The 12,362-nt window shown below is 53.9% G+C and overlaps 1 protein-coding gene across 1 annotated transcript; it reads right to left on the reverse strand.

Moving 5' to 3' along the window:
- Window positions 1-999: 999 nt before the first annotated feature.
- CHC_T00003774001 (hypothetical protein) lies at window positions 1,000-2,554 on the reverse strand. The gene is made up of 2 exons (XM_005715433.1): window positions 1,615-2,554; window positions 1,000-1,484 (listed from the first exon to the last, which is right to left on the reverse strand). Exons 1-2 carry the CDS (start codon window positions 2,552-2,554, stop codon window positions 1,000-1,002), a joined length of 1,425 nt encoding a protein of 474 aa, XP_005715490.1.
- Window positions 2,555-12,362: the final 9,808 nt, after the last annotated feature.

The following is a 12,362-nucleotide window of genomic DNA, read 5'->3' on the forward strand; positions in this document are numbered from 1 at the left end:
GGGGCTTGTAAACAACTCATCCAGTCCCAATACCCCACCAGTTCTCTTACAACCCATTTCAACGATCTTTGTATCCCGTGCCTCACCCGGCCTCACCAGAAACATTACGAAGAGGCCCTGCCTACCGCAGATACCTTGCTCCCAGCGGGACCCATCTCCGGTCCACACCCGTCTTGCGTACGCGTTCATCCCGCCCCTCCCCTCTGCACAACCTGATCCCCGCCACCACCCTCAACGAAGCTGCCCTCCGGGCAATTCATCCAGACCCTCCAACCACTCGGCGAATGCCTCAAACCGCGCCCCGGGACCCTCTAAATCACCACCTCGCCCCTTCCCCATTCCGATGACCCCCTTTCAACCCTCACAGTCAGCGAGGCTGCCACCCTCCCCCACGACCGTCGCGATGCCGCCCGCATCCACACGGAGTCCCACTTCTCATTATCACGCTCACATCCGCCTTCCCCTCCCTCATCGCGTCGACTGCAGTCGACAAGCTCATGCACTTCCAGACCGACGGCATCCTCCTCGCCGACATCCTCGCAACGCTCTCCCCCTCCCGCTTCTCTCTGAATTCCATCCTCTGCGTGGCCCCCCGAAACGCCCTTTTCTCCCCCTCCGACTCCCACCCCTCCTCAAATGCCGACGGCCGCCAAAGGCACGTCCAGTACAACTCTAACTCCCGCCGCGTCCTCCGTGACGGAGCGGTCCTAGGCGTCGGCGACAACTTTACCGCAAAACAGACCTGTAGTCCCGTCCATCCGAGATTTCCGCCCAGCCCAGAAGATCGCCCAGCTCGTCCTTGCCGCTTCCGTCTACCTACGGCCCAGACCCCTCCTTCCGCGCTATTTTCTGGCAGCTCCCCTCCAACAGCCTCAGCAACACCTTCCACATTGTCTCACCTCCGTCTCCCAGGCCGTGGACCTGCCCCAGCAGCACAACCTCTCCAGTGCCTCTCTCCCAGAACAAAGTGTACTTCTTCTTGATGTCCTCCACGTCTACCTATATCCTCTTTCTTTTCGACCAAACGAGTCCTGAAGAGGTGATTAGATACATGGCGTATCTCAGAGAGGTATCCAGATCTATACGCGTGAGAAGGTTTAGTCCGTTCTCCATGATCTCCACGTCTTCGCTGCGTAGCTGCAAGATCTTTCGAATGTCGTTCTCGTTGAATAGTTTGGTAGTAATAAGCAACCTATCCAACAAGTCCAGTGGAATGCCATGTGGCGACTTGTATGTGGTCCCCCTGATACGAGTGATTCCGCGGTTCGACGCCACCACAAGGACTGGGGCGAGGTCCGACTCGAGAGCTCTGTTCATGAAGGAAAACCAGTCAATATCAAGCATATGCACCTCGTCAATGAAAAGAACGCCCTGCACAATTTTTGCTTTCCCCTCTTCCCTCCCCTCCGCAACCTTGACGTCGATCTGCTCCCTCACCCCCGATTTAATCTCACCAGTGTCACCAGCGAATAATGCTAACAAAACTTACTGCCGTGAATTGATGACATCAATTTAGTGCAGAGAGACGACGTGCACAACCTCTTTCCGTCGCTGCAACTCGCCCGAGCTTTGATATATTTCCCGTTGCCATATCAACAGTAATGGCATCAAAACTTGTAACTGTCTCCTTCCGCAATGAGTCAATCATCTTGGTACCCAAGTCATACACCCTCTCCATCTCCGTGGTCTTCAACGTAAGCTTGCCACTCTTCGCCATCCGTGCAGCTGACGACTTCGGGAGCGGCATATCAATTTGAATCTCCACAACCTCGCCTTCGATATGCTCTGTTTCCTCCGTAATTCTAACGCCGATGCTCTTCCCCAGGGCCTGCGTGAGGGCCTCGGTCTTGGACATCTTGAGCGAGAAGATCTCGCTGACGGCGATCTTGGTGAAGAGCGTCTCTGAGGCGAGGGCCTGGGCCATACCCATGGCGATGGCGGTCTTCCCCGTGCCGGGCTGGCCCGCGATGGGGACGGCGCGGCCCGCGATCCTGCCCTGCTCGATGATGAGAACCACCACGCCACGGCCTTGCGCGCCTCCACCTGCCCCACCAGCCCCTGCCCATTCGGGGGCCGCATTGAGGTTCTCGTTCAGCCTCAGGCTGCGGATGTGCGAGTGCTCGCATTTGCTGGTGATCACAAAAGTCAAACTGATGCGTTCCCAAGAGCAAAATAGTACTGTCCCAGCGTTCGAGACGAAGATTCCATCCACACGAGTCATAATATCTCCCTTTCGTAACATCCGATTCGCTTCGCAAATCTCTGCAACCCACTTGACTAAAATCCCAGACTGATCCTTGGCCGTTCCAAGAGATCTCCTCAAATGATGGGTTTCCATTCTTTGCCAGCGAAATATGCAAAATGAGAACCCCGCATACTGACCATGACAGGCTATGTGGTCGACAAAATGCTGCAGTACGCAGTATGGAATGAGGTAGCCCACGGAATCAGGTTGAAAGGGGTCCACGCTTTGAAAAGCAATTCCTGAATAGCCGAACAAAACCCATCGCGTGTCAGTCAGGATGATCATGTACACTTGATGCAATCGATCCATTGCGTTTCAACAGTAACGGTTTGAAAGATTTGGGACACGCACCTACAACCTCACGGTTTCATTTATCACCGGGGCGCCACTGTTTCCTGGATTAAAAGACGGGAACATGTTATTGGCAAACATCCAAAATGGTCCCCAAAGGAAATAGAAAGGCATTAGTAAGAAAGCCAAAACAATAACTCATTGAAAAATCAAGTACTATGGAAACGGATAGACTTACCGCCGTGTCAATATGTACTGCAAGCAGGTCTCCTTGGCCATGCACATAGTTTTGCTTTTCGACACGGCTGATTTGATTCCCGGAGCCTATAACGAGAACTGAATCTTGGAGCTGCGGCAAAGAGCCGGGTTGAAGGAAGGCATGTTTTGTATTATCCATGCCGACTTGATCTTCTAAATCTTCCCAGAAGTCCTCGCTTTCAACGTACAATTGAGCAATATCGCACTCATTGCCGATGGCGACAACCCTTGCCGGGGCCTTTGTGTCACTGTATCGTTTTGTTACTACGACTGAAGTGTAATGGTCGACGGAGCGCGTGTTTGTCAGAATGCGACGTCCATGAATGACAAAGGCCGAAGACGTTGATTGTGGCTGCGGTGTCATGACGCAGGGAAACTCGTAGTTTGGTTCGCAATGAGTACAAAAAAAGGTGAGAACGCAATCCAAAATGTCAGGACTTGAATCTGGCATATGCGGCTCTAGGATTAGTTACGACGAGGACGCTTGACCAAGTGGCGGTGCCCTTCTATGGTGGGGGCGGCTAAAGAGAGGGGACAGGAGGTATGGCCAGCATAAAAGCAGCGCTCATGGCGAGCAGTCTTTGGGAGAGAGGAGGTTGCTACAAGGACTGCAAAGACCGGGTTTCGATTGCGATAGAGATGAAAGTGGGAGGCGGAATGGCAAATTGGAGGCAAAACGAGTGAATAGTGTGATAGAGCTGAGAAATACTCGCCCGACTTTCCAGTTAGTCCATCATGCAAGGATTCGATGATGCTTGAGACAAGGAAGCGATGAGGACGGAAGTGGTGCTACGACGGTGCGAGTGAGCACTTGCCATACGGTGGGTGGGAGATCGACCTTTGCCCTCACCCCCGGCGTCGTGTACAGTGCACTCCGAGTAGATGTAGTGACACGTATTACACATGCCCGCATGTCACAAATTTCCGGTTGCGCATGTTGTTGAAACGGTATCAGCTCCAAACATCACGTAGTGGTAGTCCATGCGTTCTACCTGTATCCCGACCACGGCCTTTTTCTATCAGCCCGTTGCGCTTGGACGCTCGGATTTTTGATTTTTTTGACCTGAATATTTCTCCCATTTTACTTTCCGTGTTTCTGCTTCTGTCGATAGCCAAGATTCCCAGATCTCTGATTTCGCCACTGCCACCACCACATATCCCTCTCCATCGATCCAAGTTTCCTTCTCTTCGGTACCTGTCAGGAAATACATGCAGATCTGCTTTTGTTTCTTCCATTTGGAAATCTACACGGATACTGGTTGCTTTTTCTACACTTGCTTATCAGCGGAGAATCTGACGGGGCGATTTCGGGGTTTCCGCACGGTCATAATCAATAACTGGAATGCGCGAGCTAAGGGAAGGGGACTCCATTGAAGTTCTCTGGATTCTTGACGTTACTGTGGAGAGTGGAAGGAGGAAAGGTCAGAAAAACAAAAAGGACGTTTGGTGGAGGGGGAAAGTGAGTGGAGTTGGGAGGCGAAGAGGCGAGTTCGTTGCCCTCGTGCAGTATGATGCAGGCTACGGCATGGGTGAATCTAGTGTGAGCGCACGCTTCATGAAAAACAAATTGCAGCATAAGCAAGATGACGGAACGCTACTGTGCATACAACAATGGCGGTATTACAAACGAGATTTCTCGGAGTGTGATGATGGAATCTCGAGTTCGGACGATGATTACAGCGCCCTCGAGGCCTCCTGCACGAAGCGGAACTGCTTTACCAGTCTATGTGATCATACCAGAACTGCATCTCGTGTAGCATCTCTGGAACTGACAGTGGATGAGATTCAAAGGCTTCTGAGTGCTCAAAGCGGCATTTATTCCAGATTACTGCGGTATAAGACCGAAAGTGATGTCATTTCTGACCGGGCTTTTAGATTCCTAAGGCAAAGAATGGCAAATGCATGCCAGAGAGCTATTCAACTTCCAAGAATTCGAACTGCAGTCACGGATGTCGTCGCGCAGGAAGGAAGACATATTGGTATGTGCTTCACAAGAGCTTTACCGGCAGATACGGACTGCACTCTTGCTGAAATGGAACAAATATGCCGCGTGGTCAGAATGCGGACTCCCACGGCGACATTTTACCCAACCTACGAGGACACCCAGTCTCCCCGCTCCGACATAGAAACAATAACGATATTGTTTGATTCTCTCGGCTGTCTTTGTAAATGCATCGGTTTCACAAGTGTCTCTGATCTACAGTACTTCATGGTGAAGGGAAGAAAAATGAGGCGCATGGAAGTGTCTGACCAGAGCGCCTTTCGGCTGCTAGGGGGGACTTTGGCACACAATGATTCAGAAAATTCCATGTTCATTTTTCGAGTTGCGGGAAGTCAAGTTTGCACAGCCACAGAAAAATGTGCGAGCTACTTTTCCGGGAGAACATGCGTTTCGATCGACGAAACAGAACGTACGCTAACAGACTAGAAAAAAAAGTATGATGCTTTCTGACGCCTTGAAGATCTCCAAGGTTGCCTATCACGGGAACAGGATACCAGAAAATCTGGTAGACCGTGCATTTCATTTGCTGTGGCATCGGACATCCGCGGGAAAAACAAAACAGCTTTCTAAGACGTTGACAGATCCTGATGAGGCACTGGCCTGTTTAGAGATGAGCTGGCCTTCATTATTGGTACGGGGTAAGCATATCATAGAGGAATTTCAAAGAACAGTAACCCAGAACATGGTGAAGAGAACCATAGAATGAAAAGGATTGAAGTTATGCCAATGCAAAAACGTCAATGGCCAGCCAGGCACGTCGCAAACGCTCACCTCATCTCTTTGTGTCGAATCTGACTGCCCTCCGCCATCCTGCTCTCATCAATCCAAACACACATCTTTTCCTCACCCACAAATGTCTACCCTCAGGCCCCGCGCCACCCCTTCACATCCCAACAACACTCCCAACCGCCCCTCCGTAAGAACGAAAGGCGCCTTTGATGGCAACCAAAAACATGAATGGCATGGTCACATTACTTTACTTACTTATCAACGTACACAAATGGCTAACTCTCTCGATAGCGGGCTGGCCGTTTCCCACAATTCTATCGGCTGTGAGATATGCATAATTTACCCCATTCGTGGAGGGTATCCTTGCCGCTTTGTAAGATAATAGAACCTTTCGCCTGAAAGAAGTCCAGCTGCGTGCGTTATCACGACGACATTTTCACTGATGTGACAGTGGGTCTCTGGTAAAGACATAGAACACGCATGTATCAGCCCAACCCTTCTCACATTTCCAGTCAGTCTTAGTAAGGTTAAGGGTGTACCAGGGGGAACGTGTCAGGTTCTATCCTCATGTAATGTGCATTTTCGCACAAAAACGAATGGAGAACTCTCGATACAATATTCTCCAGCACCAGACTGGTGGTCCTTCCAAGATACAAATGCCTCGACAGCAAAAACAACAAGTATGTAATTGTCCGGACTGCCCTCCATTTCAAGAAGACTCGGCTGCTCCTCGAGTAGGTCTCCTGTCATGTCATGACGCACAAGCAATTGAATGGCGTTTCCTACACGAATACAATCGTGAGGATATGAATGCCCGGATGTGCTCGACCTAAATATGTTTTGTTTAAACCGGCGCGCCTTCTTGAAGAATGTTACTTTGCGCTCGCCATCGAATTGGAGAATAACTGACTGATTGAGCAACTTCATCATACCTGTATGCGACGTCGATGTCTTTTCAGTACCGTTCAGAACCCACTTAGAATGTGACCCATCACCACGCGGACCGGGCGATGTTTTTCCTACCAGCTTACGCAACAACGGCTTGATTAGTAAGTCCTCTGTCAGCTGGCTTTCGAATGAGGTAGTGTCTAGATGTTCCGATGGAGTACTTTTCTGACCGGTCAAGAATGTACCGAAGTCGTTTTTATGTTCCTGTGACAAGGGGTTCTCCACTATCTTTTCTGTTAGTGCCGCAAGACGGTCTTGCCAGTCGTCAGAAAGTGCATGCTGTACTGCTTGTAAATGGGGATTTCTTCTGTTAGAACGGGAAATGCCTCGCTTTAATGGCTGATGGGCAAACTCAAAGACGATTTCACCAAAATGGCGCACATGACCCATCGCCGCGACTGAGTGAGTATACAACTCGATTAGCCTGTGCAAGTTTGGTTTGTCTATGTTCTTCTTTGCTAGTTCAGACTGACCACAAAGCTTATCGCGCAAGGAAACGTACTGACGAGACATGTCCTGTAGCTCAACGGTACTCGCCCGACCACGATCCGAGTTGAACAGCCTCACCGCCTCTTTCCGGTCGATAAGAAGGCTTAGATACCAATACGTTTTTGTTACTAAGGCTGAATAAAGTTGTAGGCATTTTACAGGATGTTGAAGCGCACTTGATTGTTCATCATTCCGCCCTGCTCCACAATCCATGTTTTCACCGCAAAAGTCCTGAAAAACTTTGTCAGCAAGGACAAGTGTGCAGAACACGCCGCTGATCGACGTGGAAAAGAGCTTCTTACCCTTGAAATCAAACAATTTGTTTTGAATCACAAGATTGTTTGCTCGGAGCGCCTCGGAAACCCGTGATTCAACGTGTCGAACAGCTTCTTCATCATGAAGTAGCATGAAGCAAGTTGTTACAATATTGATAGCGTTACCAGACAGCAAATGGTCAGGTGCCACCAAAACGGAACGGTAAGGGTCGAACATGGCATTAAAGATTGGATGGCCGCAACTTGCGATCGGTATTTTACCGCTGGACTGTGCACGCGTCAGTTTCTGATAGAGCAACAGCAAAGGACTACCAGAAACCTTGCGGGATGATTCTTGCTCCATACCAAGGTGATGTAATAGCGAATAAAATTCCCTCTCATTTATGTTCGCCCCACGAATGGCATCTGTTCGTGGACCTGAACGAAAGCTGCAAGAATCTGCGCTGTGCTCTTCGGTGGTAAAGCCATGACGAGACTGTGCTGGATCAAGTTTCTGAACTCTAAAAGAACAAAGATGACAGGCTGCATCAGCATTGTGGCCGAGCAAGTCTGAAACATGGGCAATTTCGAGAAAATCAGCAACATATGCCACGACTTGGATGAAAACGGTGATTGCAAGTCCAGCTCCATCAACAGTTTTAATACCGTCGGTTGCTGCAGTCTCGAGATCTTCTGATGTGATGCGCAAAACTTCACTGGACTCTAATCCCGGGGGAGTGAGTCCAAGCAACCTGACCGACTTGCGGCCAGTGCGATGCCTTGGTAGTAAGTTGAGGGGAAGCATGTATATTCCTCCTGCAGAACGTTGTTTCTCCTTGTATTGAGAGAACCCGTCCGAGTACAGTAGTATTCTGTACACAAAGAAACGACTACCATCCAGCAGCGTACCAGTAGACTTGTCACATGGGCATTGAAATTCATCGACATAACTTCTAACTCCTATTGTGCCTATATCAAGTACGTCTTCATGCGATGAGTTACAATATGGGCCACTCTGTTGCTTTGCATTTAATACAACGTCACATACTGTCGTGCACTGAGGGGGAAGGGGTGGGATCCCCCTCTGGCAGAGCGCGCGCGTTCGGGGGCGCGTGTAGGGGGGTTATCGGGAGACCACCCGTAAGGGACCGGTACGGGGCCGGGCGCGAAGCGCAGTAGGGAAAGTAAGGGAAAAAGAGGCAAAACAGAGCCCAGGAGGGGCGGAGCGGTAGGGACAGCTGTCGCGCGGAGAGCCGGGCGTGGCGGGACGACGCGCGCGGTAGAGACAGGAGGGAATCGGGACGTAGATGGCTCGCAGGGTACCGTCGTGGGACGGGGACCGACGCGAGGCTACGACTCCGTTCCAGAAACCCGAGTTGTAGACCCAAAGCTTCGTGCCGATTTACTTAGGGTCGGACGTCGGCTATATACTAGCCGACGTCCGGGCGATAATTAATTAAACTAAAATTACTAAATTGGACGACGGCGGCGATGGCCGGAGAAACTCCTCTTGGGGAGGTATGACAACCACTACACGTGGGGTATGACACGATTAACGTGAGGAATAACACGGGTACACGTGGATAGAACTGTCAGTATGTCGACAGGGCTCCATGGAGCTTACACCCGGACACGAGCGGGGGTTTGGATACACGGTTACACGTGGTACATACCTCACTTATGATAGTGAGGCATTCCGCGTGTGCTACAGTACAGCACCGCGATTACGCGGGGCGGTCAGTGCTCTACATAGCCCCCCTCTTAGAATAGAGCGTCCGCGCGAACGGTAATTTCCGCGAAAATTTGAGGAGCTGAAGATTCCGGACACCCTCCCACCGTCCTGACGCGCTCTAGGGGTAGGTTTCGACGAGGCCCACCGAAAAGCCAACGGGGGAAGCGTCTCGAGATTTGTCCTGCAGCAGCACCGTCCGAGATGGCGGAGTTCGGGTACCCGTTTGGGGGAGAACCCGCCTCGAGGGGCGACGGATGGCCTCGTCCGCGCGAGATGTGGGGTCGCAACATGTATGACGACGCGCTCCTCTTCGAGAGGGCACCGTTCATGTCCGCGGACGGTTTACGCGACGCGGAGGTAGTGCGGAGCTATGCGACCGCGACGGGTGAACTCCCCGGGGGGCTCAGCTTATCAGCTGTGATGTCCCGGGACTTCACACACCGTTTGGTGGTGGAGCCGGAGTTATTACGGCCAGGGTACCGGCGGGTGAGCACTGCGGCCAAGGTGGCTTTCGTGGAACTAGTACGGCAGAGAATTCGCCGGACGCCGTGTAATCGGCTGCTTCCCCGATCATGGGATATGGACACTTGGGCATACCGCAGTGATGCCGATCGTGGTTATGTCGCTAATTTAAAGCGGATTTTGGACAATCTCTCCCCAAGGGAGGAAGTCCCCTCAGTGTCGCTCTTGGCTTGGAGGGAAGCGATCCTCCCTCCAGGGTTCGAAGACCGTCCGGAGCGACTGAGTGACCCCTCGATGCACGGCAAGTTGAAGTTTGAACGACGCATGCGTAACCGAATGGGGGTGTTTGTCGCTTGCGAGTGGGTGGAAATTACCACCTTCGAGCGGGACGTGCTCAGCACGCGGTACCCGGAGGTACCCGCGTGGTTTGCCCAGTATGAAGTCCCTGCGGACTTCATAGCTGAAGTGCCACCGTGTTTGGTGTATTATGGACTGAGGATCATGGACGATCCTCAGTCCTCCCGCTGGATGATATTTTTGAGCGAGTGGCTCGCCATCGTCGCCAAGCGCTTCCTATGGGCGGCCTGCGACGGGCGGTTGTACGTCCTCCCCCACGCGGTGGTGGAGTGGCTCCGTCGGTTGGACCTATCCCACGTCCTCGGCGGAGTGGCGCGGCACGAACGCGTACAGAGCCTGCTCGACGTCCACGAGGCCATCGACTGGCCTCGTGTGCCGTATACTCAGGGGCATCATTTCGATAACCCCCGCGCGCGTCAGTACTCGCCGGGGCGGAGGCACGACTCTGGCAATCCTCAGAGCGGAAATTGGGTACGGCTCGAAGCCGGTACGTTCACTCTTGCACAGCCCGAATACTTGAGGGAGGCAGAGGGGCTCGACGCCGGAGAGAGTGGCGAGGCGGGACGCGTTCGGAGGCGCGAGGATGTCCCGGGTGAGGAGCCCGGTGTGGCACGCGTGCGGAGACGCGGGGTTGGATTCCCGAAAGCAGCCGGTATCGGACGCGATCAGGGACTGGTCACCGTCTCTGCGGCGGTGGACGTGACCATGGACGGCGTGGGAGAGCCGGGTGCTTCGCCGGTCGAGGCGGCTGGGCGTCGCGGCCCGACATCGATGTCGGACGCGGAGTTGCGCGTGCTGCTCAACAACCCCGCCTGAGGGAGAAGGTAAGACGCCTTGTCACTGAGGAGGCGTCGGGCGAGGAGGCGGGGGTAGCCGCGCCCTTCATCGCCTCCGAGGGGGCAGCGGGGGTTCCCGCTCCACCCGGAGGACCCGAGGGCGTGGTCGCTGTAGCAGTGGCTGAAGGGGCGACGGAAGTGTCGGGGTCGACGACGGCGGGCGCGGTGGACGCGGTGCCGGAAGAGGCTCTCGTTGACTACGAGGAGGAAGGGGACCCGTGAGGCCGAGGCTTCCTTTAAGGAGGCCCGGTGGTGTGCCTCGTCCGATAGACAAAGAATAAATTGCATCACTTGTGCTTCCTCGCGCGCGGTACGTAGGGGACAGAACCCCCTTGGTCAAGAGTAGGGAGGGGAAGTTTCCCCGTCTAGGTGAGGAGGCGGAACCACGGCAGCCGATGGCCGCGCCGTATGCGGCGCGGCAGCCGCAGTCCGCGAGAATAGCTTCCCTCCCTCGGACGGGGGGGAACTGGACGCGCCCCGGGGTCGGACCCGGCCTCTTCTACCGGGGGACCACCGCGGGGGTGTCCCCAGGATACGAGTAGAATAATTCGCCCCCCCGCCTTTCGGGCAACGCGATACTGAGTACGCTAAAAAAAGAGCGGGGACGGTCTCGTCCAACGAGGGGAACAACTTCTCCACCTCCCAAGGGGGGAGGGTGATGCGCACGCTCCGAAAGCGGTAATTACCTCGGTGACCGAGTGGAAGAGTGCGCCCCCTTTGCGGGAAGAGGGGGTAGCGAGTACGCTATATTAGCGAGAACAGTCTCGTCGAACGAGGGGAACAACTTCTCCACCCCCCAAGGGAGGAGGGTGGCCAGCACGCTCTGAAAGCGGTAATTACCTCGGTGACCGAGTGGAAGAGTGCGCCCCCTTTGCGGGAAGAGGGGGTAGCGAGTACGCTATATTAGCGAGAACAGTCTCGTCGAACGAGGGGAACAACTTCTCCACCTCCCAAGGGAGAAGGGTGGCGAGCACGCTCTGAAAGCGGTAATTACCTCGGTGACCGAGTGGAAGAGTGCGCCCCCTTTGCGGGAAGAGGGGGTAGCGAGTACGCTATATTAGCGAGAACAGTCTCGTCGAACGAGGGGAACAACTTCTCCACCCCCCAAGGGAGGAGGGTGGCGAGCACGCTCTGAAAGCGGTAATTACCTCGGTGACCGAGTGGAAGAGTGCGCCCCCTTTGCGGGAAGAGGGGGTAGCGAGTACGCTATATTAGCGAGGACAGTCTCGTCGAACGAGGGGAATAACTTCTCCACCTCCCCAGGGAGGGGGGTGGCGAGCACACTCTGAGGCGGAGAGTACCTCGTTGACCGAGTCGAAGAATTCGCCCCCCCTCTGCGGGAAAACGGGTAGCGGTCCACCGGGTTGTTCGCGCCGGCGCGCGCGCGGTCGCCGTCCCACGAGCGGGGGGTCGGGTGAGTACCCGCCGTACGGCTGGGGAGGAGACACTGCCAACAAAAACCGACGGGACGGGTCGGTGGTCCGTCCTCGTCCGGCAGGGGAGCTTCCCAAAAAATTAGCGAAAATAACCCACTACGGAAAAAAAATCAAAACTCAAAAAATCAAATGTCACAGGTGGGCGGCCGTGGTTGGCTGGCGGAGTGGCCCCGGAGGCGGTTCGCGCCGACGCGTTGCGCGTTTCCATGGGGCCGTACAGTTGGCCCTCGTACCTCATCAGGGGAGTACAGGGCCGCGCTCTAACCCGCTTAATTCCCGAGTCCGACGCTGTCGGGATGAGCCCATAGCGCGCGGTCGGGGAT

This window comes from Chondrus crispus, genomic scaffold (assembly GCF_000350225.1).
Source record: "Chondrus crispus Stackhouse genomic scaffold, scaffold_20, whole genome shotgun sequence".
Classification (NCBI taxonomy): Eukaryota; Rhodophyta; class Florideophyceae; order Gigartinales; family Gigartinaceae; genus Chondrus; species Chondrus crispus.